Raw genomic sequence first — 27,682 nt, 5'->3', positions numbered from 1 at the left:
AGGTCCATTCATACTCCTTCTATGAGGTTAGCATCACCTTAATTCCAAAAACAGACAGAGACCCCACCAAAAAGGAGAATTATAGACCAATATCCCCGATGAAAACGGATGCAAACATTCTCAACAAGATACGAGCCGACAGGATCCAACAGTACATAAAGAAGATTACTCGCCATGACCAAGTGGGATTTATCCCCGGGATGCAAGGCTGGTTCAACACTCTTAAAGCAGTCAATGGGATGGGTCACATCAACAAGAGAAAAAACAAGAACCAGATGGTCCTCTCAATACACGCAGAGAAAGCATTTGACAAAATACAGCATCCATTCCTGATCAAAACTCTTGACGCTGTACTGATAGACGGAACATTCCTCAGCATCTTCAAAGCCATCTAAGGAAAGCCCATAGCAAATATTATTCCCGATGGGGAAAAACTGGGAGCCTCTCCCCTAAGATCAGGAACACGACAGGGACGTACACTCTCACCACGGCTACTCAACATACTACTACAAGTCCTAGCTTCAGCAATCAGGCAGCAAAAAGAAATAAAAGGCATTCAAATTGGCAAAGAAGAGGTCAAACTCTCCCTCTTTGCAGATGACATGATACTGTACCTAGAAAACCCAAGACTCCACCCCAAGATTGCTAGAACTCATACAGGAAATTCGGCAGTGTGGCAGGATACCAAATCAATGCCCAGAAATCAGTGGCATTTCTAGACACTAACGATGAGACTGAAGAAAAATAAATTAAGGAGTCACTCCCATTGACAATTGCACCCAAAAGCATCAGATACCTAGGAACACACCTAACCAGAGAGGTAAAGGATCCCTACTCGAAAAACTACAGAGCAGGTCTGAAAGAAACTGAGGAAGACACAGAGAGATGGAAAACGATTCCATGCTCCTGATTGGAAGAAGTCATATATTGGGAAAATATCCACGTGACCCAGGGCAATTTACACATGGAACGCAATCCCTATCGAAATACCATGGACTTTCTTCAGAGAGTTGGAACAAATCATCTGAAGATTAGTGTAGAATCAGAAAAGACCCCAAGTAGCCAGGGGAATACGAAAAAAGAAAACCAGAGCTGGGGCATCACAATGCTGGATGTCAAGTTGTACTACAAAGCTGTGCTCATCAAGACAGTGTGGTCCTGGCACAAAAACAGACACATAGGTCAATGGAACAGAACGGAGAATCCAGAAGTGGACCCTCAACTCTATGGTCAACTAATATTCGACAAAGCAAGAAACACCATCCACTGGAACAAAGACAGCCTCTTCAATAAATGCTGTTGGGAACATTGGACAGCCACACGCAGAGGAATGAAACTGGACCATTCTCTCACACCACCGAACACAAAGAGAAACTCAAAATGGATGAAAGATCTAAATGTGAGACAGGAAGCCATCAAAATCCTAGAGGAGAACACAGGCAACACCCTTCTGGAACGTGGCCAGAGCAACTTCTTGCAAGATACATCCATGAAGGCCAGGGAAACAAGAGCCAAAATGAATCACTGGGACTTCATCAAGATGAGGAGCTTCCGCACAACAATAGAAATGCTCAACAAAACTAAAAGACAACCCACAGAATGGGTGAAGATATTTCTAAATGACCCGTCAGATAAAGGGCCAGTGTCCAAGATCTCTAAAGAACTCATTCAACTCTACAGCAAAGAAACCAACAATCCAATCATGAAATGGGCAAAAGACATGAACAGAAATGTCACAGAGGAAGACATAGACGTGGCCACCAAGCACATGAGACAATGCTCCGCATCACTGGCCATCAGGGAAACACAACTCAGAAGGACAATGAGATACCACCTCACACCAGTGAGAATGGTGAACATTAGCCAGACAGGAAACCACAAATGTTGGAGAGGATGTGGAGAAAGGGGAACCCTCCTGCACTGCTGGTGGGAACGTGAACTGGTGCAGCCACTCTGGAAAACTGTGTGAAGCTTCCTCAAAGAGTTAAAAATAGAGCTGCCCTGCGACCCAGCAATCCCACTGCTGGGGATTTGCCCCAAAGATACAGACGCAGTGAAACGCCGGGACACCTGCACCCCGATGATTACAGCGGCAATGTCCACAATAGCCACACTGTGGAAGGAGCCTCGGTGCCCACCGACAGATGAATGGATAAAGAAGATGTGGTTTATGTATACAATGGAATATTCCTCAGCCATCCAAAAGGATGAATACACACCATCTGTTTCTATGTGGAGGGACCTAGAGGGTATTACGTTGTGTGAAATAAGTCAATGTGAGAAGGACAAACATTATATGGTCTCATTCATTTGGGGAATATAAAAATTAGTGAAAGGGAATAAAGGCAAAGGAGAGAAAATGAGTGAAAATATCGGTGAGGGTGACAAAGCATGAGAGACACCTAACTGTGGGAAATGAACAAGGGGTAGTGGAAGGGGAAGTGGGTGGGGGGTTGGGGTGACTGGGTGATTGGAACTGAGGGGGGCACATGGTGGGATGAGCACTGCATGTTATGCTACATGACAGCAAACTGAACTCCAATACACATATCTTTTTAAAAAAACGGTGAACCCGCGGCGCCCGACCCTGCATCTCCACACTTGGGGAGCAGCGTGGGGTGAGTGGGACGCCGGCCACCCAGTCTCCTGCTGCTGCTGCCGCGTGGGCTCTGCTTCCTTTCCTCGTGCTGGGCCCGGGGAGCGGGTTCTGGGCCGGCTGCTGCCGAGGGGGGTTTAGGAGGCCCTCGCCGTCATCTCTCTTGCACACCCATGCTTGTGCTCTCGCTTGGGGTGTGTGTGCATGCTTCTGCCGGCTGCTCAGCCCCATCGGGGAGACCAGACTGGGGCTCTTGGTCAGCGCTGCCGGATGTGGGGACACCTTCCCAAGTAGGCCACAGACGCAGCAGGAACTGTCCTCCAACGTCCTCTGTGGGGCCCGGGCCCCGTCGGGGAGCTGACCAGGTCCCCCTGGGAGACACAGCCGCGGCCTTTCCTCCTGCCTCTGTTCTGCCCGAGGGGCCTGAGCCATTCCAGGACCACAGGCCGCATGCCCGCTGCTCTGTGGGGCTGTCAGCTGGCAGGTTTCCTGGGACCTTCCCTCGGGGGCTGTCCTGGGGGCTGAGGAGGACTCCTTTCTAGGCAATGGTTCCTCCAGAAACGGCCCCCTTCAAACGGCTTGAGTAGGCGGGAGCTGACTCGTCAGATCTGTGGGGGCAGGTTTGTGGCTTGAGGTGGCCAGGAACGGGTGGGGATTCCTGAGTATGTCCGAAGCAGCCCCTGGGAAGCATCGGGTGTATCGGGTGTCTCTCGTGCCATCGAAGGAGGTGCAGACACCAGATGGCTGAGAGGAGCGTCGCCAAGGGGGCGCAGAGCTCTGCCCCCATAGATGGAACGGAGCCTGTTTCTGGAGCTGCTGAGACCCCATCCTCAGGGTCCCCATTATTTGCCAACCTGTCCCACATCCCAGGGCTCTTATGGCACGCACGTGAGTGAGAACCGGTCTCGATGGTCTCGTCGGGGTCTCCTGGTGTGACTAGGTGGGACGTGCACCGTACCCCATCTACTCGGGAGACTGGGGAGCCATGGACTCCGTGGTTCGTCGTCTTCTCTATCTGACGTGGTGTTCAGTGTTGCGTTTTGGCCCACCCCACCTGCCGTGGCAGCAGCTCACCAGCGTCAGAGTGGCGGGCTGGGGCACTGGGCCATGCGGCCGATGGCGGGCCAACCTCGTGGGTGTCCTCTGCCCATTGCTGCTGGCCTGGGCCCTGGAGCCGGTGCAGCCTGCGTGTTTTCTCTCTCCAGACACGGCCGCCTCAGATTGGCCACTGAACTCCGTCAGCCGAGGTCCGCGGAGACCAGGGTGCCCACCCGCGAAGTCCCCTCTCCAGTGTTGGTTTGCAATAAATCTGTATTTAAGCATGTCGGCATCCATGTGTGTCACTTGCTTCCGAGACTCTCCTCTGCGTGTGTGCGTTTCCGGAACTCCAGCCACAAGGTCCCTGGCTCATGGACAAAGCAGACGCCAAAGTAGGGGATTCCTCAGTGTCTTATGAACTGTGTCTGCTCTAACCTGTGGTTTTCAGAAATTTGATGAGCTTTCAAGAAAAAAGGATTGTCGTTGCAGAGCTGACATAGGTCTCCATCAGGTTCTGAAAAGCTGAAGTGAGCACAGGATCCCGAAGCTTCAGCCAGAGGACACCCCACCCCTCCGGCACCCGGTGGAAGGAGTCTTGCCCTGCAGTGCTGGGCTCACCCATCTGCCTGCACCGCCCCTCCCGGGCACAGCACTTCGGCTGCACCCCAGTACCGGGGACCCAGTTTGTGGGCAGGCTCTGGCGACGCTTCTCGAGTGAATGCAGGATGCCTGGTGACATTAGCGCACAAGTGCCCAGGACCAGAGATTATCTGCCAGGGAGGAGAGGTCCCATCTTTCAACAGTTTGCCCCAAAACGTGTGGAGGGAGAACAGTCTCCATGTTCTACGTAGAAAGGAAGTGTGTGAGAGGCGGCAGTTGCGGTTTGGAGGGAAGTGTGCCCAGGACTGCCCACATGAGGACAGACCCACAGCCACCCGGGTCTGCCTCACAGGCAGGCTGGCGCTCCCGTGGGCCTCCCGCTGGCACCTGTCCCAGCCTCGGTGAGTGGGGGGGGGGGTTACACCGTCATTTCAGGCTCTGCTCTCCGCTCAGCCATCTGCTCAAGCACCAGGGGCTCTCCCTGGGTGTCATTCTTTTTTTTTTATTCTTTGGAACATCGATGGGAAAAATGTTATATCTTGAATTTTTGCTAATATCTAACTGGGATTTAGCATTCCCATCAGTTAGGAAACATGTGTCAGTTCCTTTCTTTTTCCTTTGTAAATTGACTTTTTATTGGTGTTCAATTTGCCAACATATGGAATAACACCCAGTGCTCACCCCATCAAGTGCCCCCATCAGTGCCCGTCACCCCGTCACCCCCACCCCCCGCCCACCTCCCCTTCCCCCACCCCGACTTCCTTTCCTGGATGTGATTCTTGAGGGCTGGCTGGCCTACGGAGGTCGGCATGCGTGCAGCCCAACAGCTGCCCTGGCCTGCCCTCTGCCGCTGAGCCCGGACCTGGGTACAGCCTTGTGTGTTCCAATAGCCCTGAGGGGACCAGGCCCACGGATACTGGAGCCCAAGCTGAGGGGGGTACGTGGTGAGTGTCACCCCGCCAGGCCGGCAGGCACAGCAGCCTGGCGGGGCTGTCCCGGCTGGGTGGTCTCCCGTCTGGCTAGCATGGAGGAGGAAACCAGGCCGGGCCTCCCGCCTTCTCCATCATGCTGCTTCCAACGCGGTTTAGCCAGAGCCGGATGCACTCGGGGACGTTTACATGCAAACACGGTGTGAGGGCCACAGAGGAAGGCATGACCCTGAGGCTGGAGTTGGACTGCACCCCCCCGCACGCTACTCCAGTGGGGCCTCCCTGCCTCTGCCATCTGTGTGCCACAGGACTGGTACCAGCAGACGCTCTCCAGGTCAGGGGGTAGGCCCCTGGCGTCATTTGCCGACCGATCCCCAACAGCCCAGGCGCTTCTCCCCGAGGACGGGTCCTGGTATGGGTATAGCGGTGGGGCGGCTGGTGGTCTGGGGCAGGCTCTCCTGCAGGGCCGGTGGTTGGGAAGCTTCCCAGGTCAGGGCCATCGCGTGGCCTGGGGCGGGGTCTCCTGGCAGCCCGCAGCAGGGGCCTAGGAGCCCTCCATCATGTGCCTGGCCTGCAGAGGGTCTGGGTTGGCAGGTGCCACGGAGGGGCTGCCAAGCAGGAGCTCGTGCTCGAGCTCAAAGGCGTAGGAGCCCGGGGGCCACCTCTCAGCTGTCTGTTGGTCTGGGGGGCGGGTCCCCAGCGAAGAGGAGCTCTGCTGCAGAAGCAGCCACAAGGCTGCGGGAGAGGGGCCCGTGGGGCCCCACACAGCTCTGGGGTCCTCCTTCACCCAGGGTGCTCCGGACCCCTGCCATTTCAACCCCCAGGCGCATGGGCATCTGGCGAACATGTTGCGTGTAGGGTTTGGGGCAGCCCGACGTTGCATGTAGGGAGAAGACCTCTGGTGGGGAAGGTGCCAGGACTCGGCCGCGCCTCCTGCCTCCCAGCACTCCCGACCTCAGCCTCCCACAGCAGCTGCTGTAAAGTCCTGGGGATACCTGCTGGCTCAGGGCTGCCCTGCGCCCCGGGCGCCCTGCTTCTCTGGCTGGGTGTGTCAGCCCTCTGGGTCACTCATATGTGGAATTCAAGAAACGAAACTGATGGGCATGGGGAAGAGAAGGAAAAATACAATGAGATAAAAACAGAGCGGGAGGCAAACCATAAGAGACTCTTAATCCCAGGAAACAAAGTGAGAGTCACCCGAGGGGAGGTGGGTGGGGGATGGGGTACCTGGGGGATGGGCATTAAAGAGGGCATGTGAAGTGATGAGCACTAGGTCTTATATGCAACTGATCAATCACTCCATTCTACCCCTGAATCTCATACTACACTATATGTTAACTGACTGGAATTTGAACACAATCTAAAAGAAAGAATGAAAAAAATCACACATTCTTGTGTACAGTGAAGAAAGAACTCTGCATCCAATTAAAAAAGCAGGAATGGGGCACTCGCTATGTGCATCATCAGTTACCAAGAACTTGCTCACCACCATCTTTCAGGTATTAACAAATCACAATTTCTAAGCTTTTTATTAAATCAGGGACTTATGCTTCCTGAGAAGATACACACATACTTACATGGTGCAAGCCAAAGCCTCCATCCTAACAACCAGAAAAGGCTGGTTACGCACAGATGTGCTCCTGGCGATAGTCAGGAAGCTGTCAGATGACCAGAGCTAGGTAAAGGATCCGTGCAGAGGACAGAGAGCCCTTCCCTGGGGAGGCTGATGATGGGGCACCATTCTGTCCCCAGGCCACTTGCCGATTCCAGCTCAGGACATCAGCTCCACTGGGATAAGAGGACACCACCACCATACAGTGACACACTGGAAACTCAAGGAGGCCCAGATGCAACGCTGACGTTCCCATAGGACTTTGGCAAGGTGGGAGGTGAAGGGGACGGGACCGAGCGAAGCTTACCGTGGCCTCGCAGTACCTACGGGATGGGATGAGCCTCTGCTAGCGAGAACGGGTCTCCCACAAGCACAGACCCACCCACGTGGGAGCTGCCAGACGACTGAGCTGCATGGGGCAGAAGACTAAGTATGACGCTCCAAATCCCTGAAAGGACTAGCTAGTGCTTGTGAGGCCTTCCAGTGCTGAGGACAAAGAACCTGCTTCTGCCTAGTGGGTCTCAATCAAAACACAGAGTGTCCACAGGGGTAAAACAGGGACAAATTACAGGGGCTACGACGGCCAGCTCAATGCACCAAAGAGAAGAAGGGACTATCGACCAACCAAATAAACCATCTGGCCCTCGATGTTCTTTCATTCACCGTGTTAGGCACACATCCAAAGAATTACCAGAAACGTACATGGGAAGGAAAATGCAACCAATAATTCAGAATAAAAATAAGCAAAGACTGTCAAGTAAGTAAGATCATCTTGGTAAGAGAAACAGGTAACAAGATGGACAGAAGTGGATGCAACAGATGGAGAACTGAATGAGAAGAGTGTAATGCATATGAAGAAATCACATGGATATTCTAGACCTATGAAATAAACTATCTTTCATCAAGCATTCATCGATGGCTTAACAGAAAACTCGGATGGCACAGGAAAGGACAAGATTGGTGGGTTCTGACACAGAGCACACAGACAATACCAAAACTGGAGAGCAAGCAGAAGAAGCAATGAAAAGAACAGAAGACACACGGTCCACTGCAAAAGGCCCATCATACTTGTACTTGAGGTCCCAGGGAAAGAGGGACAGAGACAGAAGCAACATCCAGAGAGAGAACTGCCAAGGATCCCAAACTGAAGAAAGACACCAACCCCCATATTCAAGAGGCAGAATGAAAACACATGTGCGCTTACAGGCACACACAGCACACGCGTGCACATGTACACACAGGCACGCATCACACACAGGTCACGTGATCATCAAAATACAGAAAAACAAAAACAAAAGGGAAATCCGAAAAGCAGCTGTGGCGGGGGGTGAGGGTTGGGAAGAGACACCGCCTTCAAAAGAACAGTACATCGTGTAGAAACATAATAGGGGAAAATCAAGTTCTGGCCATTTGGGGTTTGGAGGGAGACTGGAAGAAAATAGTATATTTGAATCAGATTTTTAAAAAACCTTTTAGGTAACGCATTGAGTAGTCAGCGAAGTATTCAAAAATTTACGACACGTTATTTAAATTTCACACTTTCTGAACTAAATATTATTATTACTTCCTTTTACACATAGAAACTCTAAGCTCCTTGCCAAAGGCCTCACAATTCCCAAATCATGGAAGGAAGACACAGGCCCAGAGCGGTCTGAAACAACGGTGATGCTGGCAAACACTCTGCTACCATAGTGCTTCATGCAAAGAGAAGGAGGCGTGAGCACTTGTGGAATGATGGAAGAGTTATAATATGCAAAGATTAAAGACCAGAAAATAAAGGGGGTGGGGACCAACTCAAAGCTGCAGGGGACAGAGAATAAAGCGGTGTAACCAAGTTAAAGTGACAAGTAAACAGGAAAACCGTGAACCCCGCTTGCTCGACGCAGTGAGCGAGAGCGATGGAAACACGGCATTTGATCAAATCACACTATTTACTTTTTCTCTCACTCTGCTAACAGTTTAAGACCACGGATATAATGATACAATACGATTAGACTTTAAAACACGTATGGGGTTTCATTGCATAATCTTAATGAATTCTCTGAAGACAACTCAGTAGATCAAGTGGTGAGATCACTAATAGAAAAAATATAAATCTTTTTTAATAGTTAAATGATAAAACAAGTGAATAACTATGACAATTTCATCAACATTGCAATGGATTAAAAAACTACGAAACTATATACTGAAATACAAAAAATCTCAAATTCCCAAATGAGTAACTATGAGAGTTCATGATGCACAAAATACCAACCGTGAAATGAGCATCTTTTAAATATATAAAAATAGAGGATAAATCATGGAATAAAGGCTTCATTATTTTAAACTACCTCCAAGCCATAAACATGTAAGAATATGTTGGCAGGAAGAGACTGGAAAAACAGCTCTTACCGGGAGGATCATAGAAGAGACCACCCAAGGGAAATAGTCCTGAAGTCATGTAGCAGGGCCTCAACCATCGGACCCAGGCACCGAACCCGTCACAATACGCAAGAGCAGCACACTGCAGGGGGTTCGAGATTCACTCGCACCCTAGTAGCTCATGTGAGGAAACGTAAATGCGGCTGGTCCTGATTAACCTGCTCCATCCGAATGACCTGTGGATAGACTGGACAGAGGAGAGGACGGACAGAGGAAAAGAGACTTGCGGGTTCCTCAGACTAGTAAAAGAAAAGCCACAATGACCAAACCTCGTGGGACACGGCCCAGGCACCATCTGGACACGTGGTTCTGACATTACAGAACATCAGGGCTCAGGAGACGATGGAATCTCCCAAAACCATCCAGTTCAACAAACTCCAATTCAAGCTCGCTATGAATGTGACTGCCTAAATCTGTCTTGATGTTACAGATAATCCTGGACACGAATATTAAGTCCCTCCTTGAAGCCCTTTGTTACTCAGAGTTAAGACGTCCGCAGTCCACCGTTTGCCCTGACAAGCTGCCCTCGGTGATACTGCTGCGGCCTCCATCCTTTTCACCTGACCTGCAGGAGGACCGCCAAAGGCTTGCTCCTCTACCTCGCACCCCGTCTCCACACCCGCCGGAGGTGCAGGCTGCAGCTACAGGCCACCACACCTCTCGAAGGCGTACCTTCAGGCCGGGCCTCTGCCTTTCCTTCCGCAAGTACTTCCTTCCCCGTCCACACCTCCACCTGGACATCTACCTGAGAGTATTGCCAACCCATCATCTATGTCTCAGTTCCCGAAGGCTGTCTTTTTCACGTCCCTTAAAGGTACCCACATGCCCTCAGCCCACTTCTTTCCTGATCCCTCCCCCTCTCCCATCCCACAATCCATCCTTCAGGCCGGGCCGTCGGCTGTGCCTTCAGGGTTGACCGTCTGCCTGGCCACTCTTAGCACCTGGGTCCACACCACCATCATCTCTTCCTGGAACGAGATCTTTTCAGCGCTCTCCCTGCTCCAGTGCGTTCCCTCTGCCACGACCTTCCGACTCGGACCATGACCTCCACACACTCTTAGGGCACGTGAAGAATTTTGAAAGACAGCAGGTAGGTCCAGATGGTTTACAGCTGTCGATTCCTGATCCCTGGCTCAGCTAGTCCTTCCTGTCCCTGAAAGCTGACCAAAGCTCCTGAGGTAGCACCCGATGCCATTTCGCCTTCACCACATCCTGCCCCATCACCGCTTTTCTGTCACTTACCAGAACGAAGGCCTCCCCCTTGCTCCTCCTGTACTGTGCTCCACAGTGAGTGGTAAAAGACACTGGAACACCACAGAATCCCCTGTTAACCACAAAGCCTTTCTAAAGTCAAGGCGTCACTGAGCCTGGGACAGAACATCCAGTCTCCTCCTTTGCGTTCATTTCCATAAAAAGAGGAGCATGACAGCAGACACACGCCACCTGGCCTAAATTCATCTGCCCTAAATTCAGGGACAGTGAAGATGGGATGGTGAGAGTGGTGGCGGTTCCTGCTGAGAGATCCTGCCTCCTCAATCCCGAAGGATCATCAGGGAAGGGCATCAGGCTGACTGGGAGCCACGCACAAAGAGAACAGGAAAGAAAGGCTGGAGACAGCGGAAACTCAACTCACCGAGGCAGAAAGCCTATGCAAAGACCTATACTGTCTCGAAGCATGAAATTACCTCAGGTTTTGCTTTAAAAAGAAGAAAAGAATCCTGGGAAATAATTCACACACGCTATCTACAAAGTCACAATGCTGAGTCAGGAGCCAGAGCCCGCCCACTCACACATGCCTCGGTCTAAGTTATGTATTTTCTGTGATATTGCAAGGAGGAAGAAGTGAAAGATGCTACATGAATTTCCAGTAGACCAATTTTAAGTCAGTAAAAGAACCCTTTCTCAGAACTGATTATATATATATATATATATATATATATATATACACACACACACACACATATATTTAATATTATATAACATAAGATATATCTTTTCTTAAACGTTTATTCAAACTTAGAGGAACAGTATCATTAAGTTTTTACACAAAGAATATCGGGTACTATAGATTTTTACTAAGCCCATATATCTACCCCCTCATCAGGAAGGTAAGCACCTTCCTGCTTATTCATTCCTAGCATGCCCTTGTTAACATTACATGAACTTCAAAAACAGTGTAATTCATCCTACTGTAAAGACATACTATACACATTTATAATATACAAACAACATACCTAATAATCATTCAAACTTCATTTCGAAGCCCCACAGCATATCATTTATGTTTACTATTAATTTCCACCAGACTTAACATCACCCTGGTCATAGAATTCATTCATGGGTACATGAACTGAAATTTTATAAACTCTCTCTCCATCTTCCTAAGAGAGGCATCCCAATGGCATTATATTTCATGTTTAAAAATTACCAATCATACTATTAATTTTGCCGTTTATATCAATTGTGCATCAGTACTATTTAGGATAACAATTCGTTCTGACCGATTTTCACACTTAGCATACTGTAGCCAAAGACACTAAAACTTTAGAAACCTTACTTCCATGTGTATATATACGGGTCTGTACATGTACACACATACACACAGGAAAATGACAGGATACTTATTAAAACATCTTCCCATTATAAAGCCATAAAATAAAATCTATGGAGGAAATGAAAGAGACAGGAGTTCAAGAAGAAAAGCAAATATAATTGTTCTGACAGTGAAAACGGAGAGCTCAGGTAAATTTCAAAGGGATAATAGCATCAAATTATCATGGTAGTAACGTTCTATTAGATACATATTCAATGAGATATAACATACTTTTACAAGGTCAACTGTTCCCATCCACCAGAAACTCCATCCTGTACTATTGATACTTGAGATGAAAATGTTTGAGGTCCAATTTAAAAATGGGGAGGGAGTGACAGTTTTGACAAATTATGGAGGGAGATCTTGAGCACTCTGCTGAAGCACAACCAGTGTGATTGCTTGCACAAAGAACACAAGGCTCACACCACCACCGTCACGACCCTGCAAGACACAGGGGCTTGGCTGCTCAACCTTTCATAAAGCCCTCGTTCCCTCATGCAAGGGTCACAGCCACAGTGGCCCTGCTCAGTGAAGCCAATGCCCCAATGTCTTCCCACTTCAGAATCGGCACCTCTCTATTCCCTCCACCTGGAATGCTCTTTGACATAATCCCTCTCCCCATTCAAAATTCGACTCTAAATGCCTCAGAAAGAATGCTCGGACTTTCAGTTTGGTTATGTGTGTATTACGGTACTCTGCATGGTAATATTTTGTGTCATTTCTTATAACTGCATGGGAGTCCACGACTATCTCAAAGAAAAGTCTTTACAAAACGCTCAGGGGCTGCCTTCTGCAAAAGATCTATCTGCAACCGCTAACCTCTGCCATGACTCCCCCCTACGCTTCGTCACTTCCTTGCCTGTCACCCAACATCATTCCTCCACAGTACCCACTGCTTTCTGAAATTACTGATTGATAAGTATTAATATTGATGAAAACCGCATGATCTCAGTCATTTACCGCCGACTGACACATACAGTCCCAAGGTAACACAACACAGCTAGTCTACTACCCTGAAGGGACTGTGCACTTTGAAGACTTTGGGATATGTTCACTGTGCCTACAGAGTAGTCCCATGCTCATTCTGTCATTTCTGCAGTGAGTAGCACCATATTAAGAGGTATCGAGGGCAGCCCCGGTGGCACAGTGGTTTAGCGCTGCCAGCAGCCCAGGGCGCGATCCTGGAGACCCTGGATCGAGTCCCAGGTCGGGCTCTCTGCATGGAGCCTGCTTCTCCCTCTGCCTGTGTCTCTGCCCCTCTCTCCCTCTGTGTGTGTGTGTGTGTCTCTATGAATAAATAAATAAAAATCTTTAAAAAAATAAAAGAGGTGTCGAGAAGAAGTGAAAGGTACTCCACCCTCTGGTACAGAATGTGTTTTCATGTGAGGCTCAGGGACCAGGGTTACTCTCGACTATACTGCTCTCAATGACATCAAGCACTAACCCACTAAGAGACTTAGGCGCGCCTCTGCTGTTATGACATTTTGGTCAAAATGGCAAAGTGCATCTTAATTACAGTTTCGATAGGTATGGACTTATAGGTGTCATATATTCAACGACCTTTCCGGTTCAGGATATAACTGAGTATACTTAGGAAATGTAAAGTTAACACATTAAAGCTCTGACAGATGATAGGACAGAAAATTCTATCCAGAGTTTCACCGATACCATGAAATTATCCTTTTCATGGCCCACATTTGTGATGCTCTAAATATATGCACAGTGTAGTCAATCTGGATTTCTACAAAAGGACACTGAGCACAAAAAGGAAACATAAAGACAGTTCTATGAAATGAATCTCATAAACTATCGACCGAAGAATATTATATGTTTAAACTAAACAGTCTTTGACTACATGATATTTATCATACTCAAGATAAAAATCGTTTAAAAAATAGTTGATAATTGATGATTAAGACAAAATTCGTAGAACACTAGCATTATTCTTTCCAAGTATTCCAAGCAGAAATTCTTATAGGACACAACCAAAAGTATGGGCTATTTACTGGCTGTTATTGTAATAAAAGAACAAAGAAAAGTAAGACCTCACAAAATGTTGAAATAGCTATCTATAGACATTGTAAATTTTTAGGAAGACACTCTGAAACATCAATATGATTGCAAACACACACGCATGCACATATTCTGGTACGATGAACTTGAAAATTAACAAGCTATGTTGGAGTTACAAATAATGATCCTAATTATTTTTTTCCCAACGTAGTAAACAGAAATACTACCTCAAGGTTTTCTGATCAGTGACAAAGTCATTAATAAATGAAATCAAAATGGCTAACAATCAGTAAAAAACTGTATTTCTGAGGGAAACATTTACTGCTATGCTAGGCTTCCATTCCGTATAGGCAACAGATTCATTTTAGTATGTAAAATGCTTGGGGTGGAAGAATGCTTTCGACAAGAAATGATAAAGATTTTTCCCTATCACAGTAACAAAAACATATATTCATCTTGTTTTCTTTTTAACTGCTCATCTTCCTAAGAAAATTAAGTAATCAGGAAGGCCATAAGATGGCTAGGAAAACATAAATTGTAAGAAGCAAGAGGTTCATTTCCCTTAAACAAAACTCCCAGAAAGCAGGCAAGAAAAAAAGATAAAAGGCCTCAACAATTGGAAAAGTTGGGGAAGGAGGGGAAAATCTGAAAGCAAGCAAGATGAAAATAATGAAAATACCAGCTGACATATAACAGGGATAGAATGCAGTCTAATCCCCAGACTCCTGAGCAAGGACGTATGCAAAATTAGCACGGGAACACAAAACTACAACAGAAAGACGGGACGCGTAGCATCGGGACCAAGTATCAAACAAAGCATATCGAATTCGGAACTTGCTCATCAAACCGGATTAATTCTCCCTTTTGACGAAATGCGTTTTGAGTTCAGGTTACGTCACAGGAATATTTTTATGGAATGACTTAAAAAATGTAGAGAAAGACTCTGATTCCTCTGAATCCCCTTAGTGAAAGAAAATCTTCAAATGCTGCTAAACTTAATTAAAAGCCACGAGGGATCGATGAAATGAGGCATTCAATGCAGACTGTGACATTCTGGGCCAAAACTGAAGTGTCATCAAAAAGTAATGGTTTTGGTAGACCCTGGCTAACAAACCAGAAAGGACATCAAACACAAAGACTGTCTTTTTTGTCAAGAATGGTAACACTTGGGATCCCTGGGTGGCGCAGCGGTTTGGCGCCTGCCTTTGGCCCAGGGCGTGATCCTGGAGACCCGGGATCGAATCCCACGTCGGGCTCCCGGTGCATGGAGCCTGCTTCTCCCTCTGCCTATGTCTCTGCCTCTCTCTCTCTCTGTGACTATCATAAATAAATAGAAATTAAAAAAAAAAAACTTTAAATAAAAAAAAGAATGGTAACACTGGCGAGAGAGAACCTCAAAGTGACATACATACATACATAGCGACAAACTGAGTATGTATATTCAGCGTAAAGACTCACCAGAAGCAGGTGTCCATGCCTCTGTGGACAAAACCAAACCAAACCAAACCAAACTAAACCAAACAAAACAACTTTGGTTAACAGATCAACACTACATATTAAAATCCAGACACTATAAATTCTGGCACAGAGGCTGAAGCACACATTACATGAGAACACTGTTGCTGTCTCTATCTGGTGAAATACAAAGGAGTGTGAACCTCGTAAATGCAATTTTGGGTATCAAAGTCCAACTGACTCTTTGTAATGTGCTCTGGCTTTGCAATTCTCAACGTAGCAGGTGATAACCTGATATAGAAGCGAATACCACCGCGACTTCAGTTAGCTGCACGTGAATCGTTTAAATATCAAAAGGTGAAGTACGACAAATTAGGAATAAAACACAAATTTATGGAAAGGGTGCTTCAGAGAATGAAACCTGGATAAAACTCAAAAGCAGGAATCCTCCCAAGTGATCCCTCGCTACAAAATTAATTCACATTAGTGGAAGGCTTTGCTGTGCCCAGTGCTGGGAATGTTTTTGTCCTGTCGGGAACAGTTCACGCAAAATACCGAATTTCTGTATGTCACCCTTATGTCCCGTTGTTTTGCTCGGAAAGAGCATCAAACCTCTGTGATAAATTTAAAATGAATTACAATTTTGCTGGAGGTTTAATTGCTAAGTAATTTGTTTGGACAGTTTAAACCTGTTACAATTTTAGTCAACATATAAATTTGTGGGCAATCATATGGGAAAACTCATAAAACCACAGCTAAATTCCTAGGGATCAAAGTGTTATAGACTGAAATAGCCTTTAACTAACAAATGAGCATTATGATTGGATGTCAACTGCATTCCTATATTAAATTCAATTGCAGGGATCCCTGGGTGGCGCAGGGTTTAGCGCCTGCCTTTGGCCCAGGGCGCGATCCTGGAGACCCGGGATCGAATCCCACGTCAGGCTCCCGGCGCATGGAGCCTGCTTCTCCCTCTGCCTGTCTCTCTCTCTCTCTCTCTCTCTCTCTCTCTGTGAGTTCATAAATAAATAAAAAAATTTAAAAAAAAAACTTTAAATTCAATTGCATATGTAAGAAAAAGTAGAAACCATTAGGCTGAGTAAGGAATAAAAATTGCTTTGAAAGCAGCAACACTATGGAAATCTAAACAGAAATTCCAAACGTCCTGTCATTCTTCTGGGAGTTCAGAGCAAAAGTCGTTCTTACGTGAAAACGGATTGAAGGTTGAGAGCCCACAAGACTCCCTGACGGTGCTTCGTAAGTTAGAAAATGAGCCCATAGATAGGAGATCATAAAGACGCTTTTCATCCAACAGAGACGGCTTCCTTACTACTACTCACCCAATTCCTGAACTCTGTCATGAGCTAGTGAACCCCTAGAACAAAGCTGAGAACGAAACCTGCGTTTCGGCACGACTCCACAGGTGAACTCAGAACCAGATTAAAACCAGGGCTTACGAGAGCTTTCCCGCTGTCAGATTCACACGGGGGTCATCCCTAATCCCACCACAGACCAGCGAGAAGACAGCAAGCTCCCATCCTTGCAGGAGTGCGCCGTGGAAGCGTCACAAGCCAGAGACAGGGGGGTTGTGTCCCTCAGAGTGAAGCTACAGGAAATGGTTTCCTTCTTTTCATTTTGTCGTTCTTAAGGAACTTTCATAAAACAGCTCTGAATCATGCAGTCTCCTTTAAAAATGTTCTCCTCATAAGGAAAACAGAAGAAAAATCAACCACCACAGGTCACGCTTGAAAACGCAGAACTTCAGAAGTTGCGGGAGAAACACCTGGAAGACCTCTTTCCTTATACCATTTCATGGAAAGTTTCTCATGAGAAATTTACGTAGTGGGTTGTGTTTTATGAATCAGACCCGAATAAAAAGAGAGACTTCTGCCACGAAACTTAAAGGGTAAGAAAATCTCCGTGTGCATGCCACTCCCAGCATCATAAGTCATGTTTTTCCTACGCGGACTGTTCCAGAGTCTCACCCTGATCCCCCCCGCACTGGTCCTTACAGAGGCGCTAAAATGGATTACCACTGCAGTGGTTATCAGTCCTCCTCCGATATCCGAAGAAAACTAAAGACCGAGGAGGGTCCTCAAACTCCCATGCCCGACCTGGTGAAAATGGCATTTAAAGTCCTTAACACCCGAGAGGAAGTGGCTGAACTTAAGAGGCAGGCCAGGCTCCAGCAGAAGGTCCAACTCCAGACCCAAGCCTCGGGGGCAGCCCTGCGGCCAGCGGGCTCCATGAGCCCGCAGAATGCAGGAACCAACCGAACCCTGCCTGGGGCTTGCTTCAGATGCGGCACAGAGGGACAATGGCCCCTCAATGTCCCAATCCCAAGGAGCCAACGCGGCAATGCCCTCAATGTCGAACGATGGGCCACTGGAAATCCGCCTGCCCGGGTCTCGGGGGATCCTCGGCGCCTCCACACAGAGGAAACCCTGAGCCGGGAAGTCCAGCCTTTCAACGACTCGGATTGGACGATGACTGACGGGGCCCAGACTCGGACACCCCCTAACCCAGGCCAAGCCCAGGGTCCTGCTCCAGGGAGCGGGGAAGCCCATCTCTTTCCTGTTGGACACGGGGGCGACCGACTCCATTGTGCCTTCCTACTCGGGGACCAGCTTCCCCTCTCCAGTAGCGGTGATGGGAACTGATGGCACCTCCTCTATTCCACGGACTGCCCCCCTCCTCTCTTGCAGCCTGGATGGGTTCTCCGCCTCACGTTCCTTCCTTAGAATCCCTTCCTGCCCAGCTCCTCTTCGTCGAAAATCCTGACATCTATCTATCAGCTTCTCCTCGGCTAAGTCCTGCTACCCTCCTACCTACCCCCTCTGCTAACCCGGAACCCTGCCATCCCTGCTCTCAACTCCTGGAAGAGCTGACTCCTCCACATCCAGGACTTTCCAATCAGCCCTTCCCTAACCCTGACCAAATACTCTTTGTGGCCAGAGACACGCAGCATAGGCCGTCGTTACCCTAGACGCCATCCTAGAGGCAGTTCCCTCCTCCTCGGGACAAGCTCTCGGAAGGCAGAACTTAGAGCTCTCACCAGGGCTCCTCGCCTGTCCAAAGGGCAACGAGCTACCATAGACACGGACTCCAAATATCCCTCCCTCAGCACACATACACATTCTGTCCTATGGCAAGAGCAAAGGCTTCTTCCAACCAAGGGAAGCCCCATAATCTATGGGCCCCTCATTTCAAAACTACTAGGGGCCCTCAGCCTTCCCACTGAAGTAGCCATTGTCCACTGTCATGGACACCAATCCTCCAAGGACCCGGTGTCCCGGGCCAACAACAAAGCCGACTCAGCTGCCCAAGCCACTGCCTTAGGCTCCTCACCAGCTCCCCTCCTCTTCCTCAACACACCACATTCCCCCCACTTACACAGATGAGGAAACTCACACACTAAAAGAGATGGGAAGAATAGCCAGGGAAAAAGACTGGATCTTCATTCAGAAGAAACTCGCTCTTCCAAACCATTTAGCTCCTATGATCATTTCAGACATGCGCCAATCCCTACACATAGGTCCCAAGGCCTTACACCAGTTCCCAGGACCCCTTTTCTACTACCCACATCTCCAAAAGGTAATTAGAGAGGTGGATTAGTCTTGCAAAACCTGCTCCACTGTAAATGCTCAAGGGGGAATTCGCAGGCCAAGACCCAATCACCAGCTCCACAGCTACCAACCTGGCAAGGACTGGCAGCTGGACTGAAGAAACCCCACACCCCCGTCCCCGGGAGTGGGACCAGGCCTAACCCTGAGACAGCCCATCCAGGTGCCTCCCATAAATTCAAGCAACAAAAACATTCTGTTTTTCTGAGATAGGAAAACTATCCCCCACCTCGCCCTGACTGGAAAAGTCCCTGAACATGGTCATGTTGACCTTCAAAGAAATCAATCACGTCATAACCTGAATGCTATGCTACTCCCGCGTTTTCTTTGCCTTTAAAAGATGCCTGTAATTGCTAATCGGCGCTCTGCCCCCTCTGAGGATGAGAGCCCGTTTGCGCAAACGTTCAATAAACCCTCTTGCTTGTTGCATCTGCCTGTCTGTGGTCTGAGTCTCTGGGGCGTCCACCGGGACACGTTGGCACCCGTGAGCAAGGGTCCAACAGACTTTTCTCACATGCCGCCCAATAAATCCTTTCGCTACCTATTAACCTCAGTGGACGCCTTTACAGGGTGGGCAGAGGCTTTCCCCACAGCTCGGGAGATGGCGGATGTGGCGGCCACCATACTCACCGAACACAACATTCCGAGATTCAGCCTCCTGGAGATCCTACAATCTGACAACGGCCCAGCTTTCATCTCCAGCATCACCAGGCAAGACTCCAAGAGCCTAAATATTACCTGGAAACTCCATATCCCATATCACCCCCAGTCTTCGGGTAACCTAGGGTGGGCTAACGGCCTTCTCAAGGAACATCTCACCAAACTTACTCTTGAATCCCCACCTGTCCTGGCCGACCCTCCTCCCGCTGGCTTTAAGAAGGCTCAGAGCCACCCCTAGAGGGCCGTCGGGCCTAGTCCCTTTGAGCTTCTCTACGGGGCGGCCCTTCCTGCTCCCTTAAAATCTTCCAACATCACCTCCTCCTCTCCTATCTTACTTACCTACCTTCCCTAACTCGTCTAAGAGCCCTCCTGCGGGCCCATGTGGATTCAGTCACCCGTACTCCAGGAGCACCCACCTACAGGCCTACCCAACTCAGGACCAGGGCCCCTCCTCCTGGATAAAACTTATCCAACAAGGCACTTCCCTCGCCAGCCTTTCCTGCATGGGCAATCTGTCCCACCGTTTCATCTGTGCCTCTTTAGGCAAAACTCCCCTTGTGGCCATTCCCCTCCCCAAGTGCATTCAGCTGCACCAGCCCCGCACCCACACCTCCAGCGCCTGCCTCATCCCTCTCTCACTAATCTTGCCCTATTTATTGACCCTCTCAACCATCAATTCCCCTTCTGTTATTCCGCCCCTAACTCATCCCTGTGCAACGTCACCCGGTCAAAAGTCACCTCTCATCATGCTGCTATTGGCCGATTCTTTTGGTGCCAGGGCTCCATATCTAAATCTCTCAATACCTCTGCCTCCCTCCTGTCTGCCTGTCTCCCAAGTTCCGCGATTAACCATCTATAGTCAGGCAGAAGTAGCCCTCCTCACCAGCCCCCACCCCCACCCCGGAAAAGCAGAAACGAGTGATCTTTCTCCCACTGGTTGTCGGGGTCTCCCTGGCCTCAACCCTGGTGGCCACTGGGTACGGGGCCCTTATTCCAGTCTGCAGATTCCTCCAGGGACCTATCCGAGAGGCCTCAGATGGCTATCGAAGCTCCGGCAGAGTCTTTTGCTTCCCGACAACGCCAAATAAACCCGGTGGCCCAGGTAGCTCTACAGAACCGATGTCTCTTGGACCTCCTCACGGCCGAGAAAGGAGGAACTTGTACGTGTCTCAATGAAGATCGCTACTACTACATCAACGAAACAGGTGGAGTGGAAACCAATCTCCACATCCTCGCCAAAGGTCGGGATCTCTCCAAACACAGTATCACCCTGTCGGCCCAACTACACCCCAATGGTGGCAGACCCCACTAACCACATGGCTCCTCCTCTCTCTAAGCCCACTCCTGATCCTTGGCATACTATTAATGGTGGCCCCTTGCTTTCTCCGAATCATCAAGGAAGGAATCCACGAAATATCTCAGTTATCAATCAACTAACTTGTTTTATATCCCTACGCTGGCCTGCCCACCTCCGACAGGCACCACGACGCCCCAAAATCAGCAGGAAGCAGCCGGATCTGAATCGTCGCCCCATTATAACATAACAAAAAGATCTGAATGTTGGGCCAGCGAGACTGGGAACCTCAAAACGGCTGACCCCAGGCCAGCAACCTCCCAATAAGGCCACCTTGCTGCCCAACCCTAACTTAGCACACCAAGACCTGTAACCCTTGCCCTAATTGGAATGCCGCCCTGCCCCCATCTTACCACAAAAAACTCTTTAGAGACCTCACTGCAGTTGGCATGGGTGCGACACCCCCACCCCTTGCTCTCTCCCTTGCCTGCGGGCTGCATAACCTAGCCAGAGAGCGCAGCCCATTAAAAGCCGGTTTCAACAAAAATAAATAAAAAAAAATGAAAGCCTGTTTCGACCAACTTTTGACTGGCCTCTCTTCCAGTTCACTACCGATCAGCTTAAACCTGACAAAAACCATGGTCCTTTTGTACCAAACTGCCACTTAAAGGCTGTGACAGCTAATCTCTACCTTGTTAGGAACTATATCGTTCCAAGATGTGTGAAACTGGCAGGGACATAAATTCCAGACATCATTCACCCTTGGCTTTGAAACGGGCTCATAGTACCTGGTATTAGGCTATGTTCTTTGGAATTTGTAGACGAATCTGACCACATCTAGCTTCAGATGTGGAAAAAAAGACATCTTATCTTATTTAGCGAAGTGATAATGCAGTGTTTAACATACATCCCAGCTTAGATGACACACGATACTTTGCTCAATGGTTCCCGGGAGCCTCAGTCGTTGTGATTTGATAGCACGCAAAGTCAATGAGAAACAGACACGCGGAATTTGAAGCAGAAAGTTACGGTCTTTCTGGATCTTCACCTTTGTTTCAGCTTCTCAGTAATGACTCTTCAAGGCCTTGAATACATTAGTCACATTTTTAGGCAACTTCTATGATTAAAAGTAAGAGAAGAGCAAGTAGAATGTTACCTATGCATTTGGCTGAGTCTTTGAACTCTAAAGACGATGATGAGACCACCAGTCCATGCGGTGTCAAACTGAACAATGCAGCAGAGGCAACAAGAAACTGCTCGACCCAGGAGTAGGTGTGAGTGAAGGCTCACCGGAGGAATCCTTCTATACCATAATCGACAGTCGGTACACATCACTGCCTCGGGCTTGGCTCGGCTTCATCTGGTGCACATCTGTTGGTCTCACCCAGGAATTCAAGAAGGGCACTGAACACTAGTGATGAAACGGCTCTGCAAGGATATTCTGATTGTTCCATCACATGGGCCTCTTAACAATCCTAGCTACCCAAACTGCATTCTCAGTGTGTTTCTCCAAAACAATGAGGTGCCAACCTTTATCCGAACTCTTGAATACCACCTTCGCCTGTGGCTGTCCTGTTGTGGGGACACCTTTCACAGCTGCATGCTTTCCCCGTTTCTCATTGTGTCCCCTGCCAAGTTTGGACCCCTAGAATACCTACCCTTGTCCTGTGCCCAGGCTTGCCGTGTCGGTGATTCATTCACATGGACATTCTGCTGTGGGCGTTGTCCTCTCAGGGCTCGCGATATTTACAGATATTTACATTCCTTCCCAAGCTTTGCTGTAGGCCAAATCCTTGCTCCTCACCTGGTCCCATCTGGTCTACCCAGACTCAAAAAAAAAAAAAATCACAACCCACAGTGAAAATAAAGGAAGAGCAGGTGGAGATTTTTCCAAGCCCAGACCCTGAAGACAAGAACTGAGGAAGACGGACTCTACATTTACTGTTGTGAGGATGAAAAGAGATACTCAGGATGATGCATATTACACAACATCTCACAAGCTTTCCGTGCCTTAAGTATCTAGCCCGTTGTGTTCATTCCGTGCAAAACTGTGAGACTCAGGCACTCTTTCAGAGCCTTCTGGGACAATACGGGACAACATGTATAAACTATGGGATGATCACCAAAATGAACCCGATTAACCTCAAACAATGGACATAATTTTTTTATCTCCTTTTTTTTTAAGGATTTATTTATTTATTCATGATAGATATAGAGAGAGAAAGAGAGAGACAGAGACACGGGAGGAGGGAGAAGCTGGCTCCATGCTGGGAGCCTGACGTGGGACTCGATCCCGGGATGCCAGGATCGTGACCTGGGCCAACGGCAGTAGCCAAACCGCTGAGCCACCCAGGGATCCCCATCATCTGATTCCTAATCCCCATCTCCCCACAAAGGTGGTCAATGATTCATTATGTTATTATCTGTTTCTCACCCCAACATTTCTATCTACCTGAATCCATCCATTTGCTTATGACTGAAACCAGGCAGCCATATCTCTTTCTACATCTAACCCATGACCGTTCTAATTTAAAATATACTTTACATCCATCTTATTATTTTCTTCTCTATAGTCAGCACCCAGGTCACATTTGTATGTCCCACTGTCATCTCTCACTAGAACTAATATCTTTGCATTCTGGGTGGCCTTCCAACTTGTAACTCAAGTCTTTCAATTTTTTTAAAGACGACTTTTATCTCCTAGAGAGAGGATGAGAGAGAGTGCATGAGTCGGGGCAGGGAGGGGCAGAGGGAGAGGAAGAAGCAGACGCCCCAATGGGCAGGGATCCTGACGCAGGGCGGATACCAGGACCCTGGGATCCTGACCTGAGCCAAAAGGCAAAGGCTCAACCGACTGAGCCCCCCACACACAACAGGTGTCCCTAACTGTTCTTTTCTGAATCATTCCCAAACCCACAACAGGTAGCCTAATAGTGCAAAGCCCCAAACATCATTATGTTGTTACTTTGCTTATTAGTTCTCTTCAAAGTCTTCTCCTTGCACCTTGGATGAAATCAAAACCCTCTGAGCCAATAAAGCCTGGTGTGATCTAGTCCATGCTGACTTCTTTAGTCACATCTAATGCTGCTCTCCTATCTATTAATTATGTTCCACCTGCCCTGACCATTTTTCAATCTTTCTCAATTTTGGAGACTCCCATCAACATTTTTTTTTTACATTCTTCAACATCTCAATTGCTATTAAGATTTCCTATGTAGGAACTTAGCCTTACAATGTTCATCAGATATGTTACTTCTTTAACGAGGTCTTCCCTGAACCTCCAATTTAAGCTACTTCTCTCCATTATGATATTTTATGGTACATTGTCATTTTCTTTCATAGCACCTTTCCCACTTTTCCTGGAGCCACTTGTTTGTATGAATATTTCTAAAGTGACTGTCCTCTGGATAGGCCGTGAGCACGCTCCGTGGGTACAAGGGACTTTTGCTTTCTACTGTATGGCAATGGCTGGTACAGGGACTGGCACATCGTTGGCACTCAATATATCTGTCCAAGGAGTGAGTGGAAATTCTGTATCTTATAGTTTATTTGTTCAATTATTCAATAAGCTATTATCTTGTGTAAAGCACGGTCTTCACCTCATTGGGTAGAGCAGAGACAGAAAGATGCAAAAGTTCCTGCTCTGGTGAAGCTTCTAGAGTGGGAAACCAGTAATTAGCAACGAATACAAAACATCACATCGCATTTTAGAAAGAGACGTGTAGCAAAGAAAAAATGGAGCAGGACAACAGAAATGAGGGGTGCCAGGGAGATGGGATTTACAGTTAGAATAAATGATCAATGTAGGCCTTCATGAACAGTTTACCTCTGGGAACAGACTTGAAGCAAGTGAAGGCTTTCTGAGAGAAATTCGAGACAAAGAATTTTCTAGGCGAGGGAACCGGCTAGAATGAGTCCAAGAGTGGGCACTTGTATGGATTTCTGAGAAACAGTAAAGGAAGACACAGAGTGGTCAGGAAGGCAGACATAGAGGTTGTGATAAAGAGACAAGGAAGGGCAGACAGATCACGTAGGCCTTCTGACCACCATCCTCACTTTGGCTTTTACAGTGACTGAGCTGGGTGAGCCTTCAAATGGTATCAGAAGAGTTATAGGATCTTACTTTTGCTTTAAGTGGATCGAGATGGCTGCTCCGTGTAGAATCTTACAGCGGGGCATGGCGAAAGGCAGGAAAACCCCACAAAAGGCTTCTGAAGAATTCAGGCAAGAGAAGATGGTCTCTTGAATTGGGATCTAGCAGTGGAGATAATAGAAAACAGCTGGATTCTGGATCTATATTGAAGGTCAAGATAAAAGGTATTTTGCTGATGCACTGGATGGGGGTTTGAAAGACAGCAAGGAATTAAAGACACGTCTGAGGTCTGGAGGCTGAGTAACTGGGAAGACAGCCTTGCAGTCAAGTCATAGGGGTGAAGAAAACAGATGAGTGTGTTCGGGGGGAGTTGGTGAGATCATGTTTCTTTGCAGAAACTGGAGGAGAGGTTACATGAGTAGTTGGATATACAATTCAGTGGGAGAATGACAAATGTGGGATGTGTCCACCTACAAACAGCACAGAAGGCAGGGCAGGAGAGGATATCACTCCAGACCCGAACCCCACCCCGGAGTGACTGTAAACAGAAAGGACTAATTGCCATGCACCACACCTCGAGCAAAGCCTCATGCCCTTGTGTTCGGGTCGCACTCAGGGGGGCCTTACTCCTCAACTTACCAGGATGATGGGAAATATTTCAATCTGACACATATAATAAGCATGAGGCATAAGTAGGTAGCCATTTAGGACACATCTCTCATCGTCAGACTCTTCATTGTGAAACTAATAAATTAAATTTCTTCAATCAGGTAACATTTTTATTATCATGTACATTTTCTACCTGCTAAGAAAGAAAGCAATGTGCCAATATTTTGTGGTTTAAGTAAGTGTCTACAGGAATACCATACGCTGTGACGATGGCTAGAGCGCCTCACAGATCCTACTTTCATGCAGTGCACACGCCTCCCAGGCACAACTGTACAATCTACATTTGAGAAAATATAGCATTTGAATAACAAGAGACCACTACGATAAACCGAGCCCATAAGGCTTATTATAAACATCTTCTAAATATAAATTGCTCTTCGAATTCTATCCTGTAGGAGGAATAGAGTTTTTCATGCAAACCAAAGAACGTCATAAAGCCGGCTGACAGACACATAAAACCCTTATCATAGCAACTTAGGTTTTAGTGACCTCTAAATTATTACCCAGAAATACAGTCTGGATCCTAATAACTAATTCACTCCAGAAACATTCACCGTGAGCCTCATGTGGTTTCTGACATGCTCTGACATAGGCGCTGATGACACAGCGATGGGCAAAACACATCAGGCGTCTGCCCCCATCCACAGGGTTTGGTCTTCCTCGGGGGGTGGAACAGACAATGACTGAATAAATCTGTAACATGTCACAAGGTGGTGAGCACCACAAAGAGCGGGCACGCAGGGCAGGGGACCCGGGGCGGGCTGGCTCTCGTGTAAGTCGTGCGCTCAGCGGTTTCCAACTCGATTGTACTGTATGACACTCCTTGACCACCATCTACTATTCAAGCACACGTAACAGAACAAAGGCCCCGTGGAGTGAGGACAGGTGACCCAGCTTGGAAAGGGCAAGCGTGGAAAGAGACACCAGGTCTTCTAAATTGCCCTCAGAGATCTTTTCTCACTAATGCAGTAGAGAGGGGCAGCATTCCTGTTCTGCAGACTAGGAGTAGGAGAGAGAAAAAAAAAGAGGTCATCAGCCTTAGGGAAAACTGCTGATGGCTGTCTAACGATCACAGTTTAGTAAGTGGGAGATATATATATAAAAGGTAAGAGTACAGTTGTTCCTTGAACAACATGTGTTTGCATTGCGTGGGTCCACTTCTTTATACAGTACAGCACCATACATGTCTTTACTCCCATGATTTTCTTTTTTTAAAGATTTAGTTAGTTATTTAAGAGAGAATGAGAAAGAGTGTGTACACAAGTTGGAGGGGCAGAGGGAGAGAATTCCAAGTAGACTCACTGCTGAGCATGAATCCCGATGCAGGGCTTCATCCAGAGACCATGAGATCATGACCTGAGCCAAAACCAAGAGTCAGGCACTTAACTGACGGCATCGCCCATGCACCCAATGACTGCACCACCCAGGCGCCCCGCTTCCTTATGATTTTAATAACATTCTCTTTTCCCCACCTCACGTCATTGTAAGATACATATTAGTCTACTGTTTATATCATCGGTAAGGTTCCAATCAACAGTGGGCTACTACTAACAGTCCAGTTTTGGCAGAATCAAAAATCATACATGGATTTTCAGCTGTGCTGGGGGATGCTGTCGAGACCCCTAATCCCCACGTTGTGGGGAGGTCAGCTATATTCTAATGAATTTGTAGTTCTTCACGGAACTACACTTTCCAAATTAGTCGCTTCTACAAAAACCTGAAGCAGAGAATACAGTGTTCACTGAAACCACTGCTCCAGTAACTAAATTTGAGCTACTGTTGATGAAATTGAGTACTGTATATTTCCTGTTATGAGAGTATCTCGTGCGCACGCATGCACACACACCATCCCTACAGAGCCTTGTGTGGGCTCTTTGTTTTCCACTCGATGCCAGAGAAGCTTCCCTGTTTTATCCACAAAGTTCACATTTCCAAAGCCAAACAACAGCACTGCACACATGGACTAGTGGTAACAGGAGCGAGGTATGTCTCTGTCCAGTTAGACCAGAGGAGTGGCAAACATTGTTGCCGCCAAAACCAACGGAAAACCCAATTACAAATATGATGGTCACAAAAGACACTTCCC

General features: G+C 47.8%; 1 protein-coding gene across 11 annotated transcripts in view; it reads right to left on the bottom strand.

Annotated features, from left to right (window-relative positions):
• The window catches only part of LOC140599790 (adenylate cyclase type 1-like), a 271,616-nt gene that overhangs the window by 205,911 nt on the left and 38,023 nt on the right, over positions 1–27,682 (bottom strand). For 5 of the 11 annotated variants that reach the window (XM_072764981.1, XM_072764984.1, XM_072764979.1 and 2 more), the window contains exons 1-2: positions 10,439–10,834; positions 9,167–9,383 (exon numbers count right to left, since the gene is read on the bottom strand). The exons of 5 other annotated variants lie outside the window; for them this stretch is intronic. In XM_072764981.1, coding sequence (XP_072621082.1) covers positions 9,167–9,215 — 49 coding nt within the window. In that variant the 5' untranslated portion in view covers positions 9,216–9,383; positions 10,439–10,834. One more of the 11 variants, XM_072764980.1, reaches the window with a different exon arrangement.

The sequence above is a fragment of the Vulpes vulpes genome, chromosome 7 (assembly GCF_048418805.1).
Source record: "Vulpes vulpes isolate BD-2025 chromosome 7, VulVul3, whole genome shotgun sequence".
Classification (NCBI taxonomy): Eukaryota; Metazoa; Chordata; class Mammalia; order Carnivora; family Canidae; genus Vulpes; species Vulpes vulpes.
The sequence above is the reverse complement of the archived record's forward strand: the minus strand, read 5'-3'. Positions and strand labels throughout refer to the sequence as shown.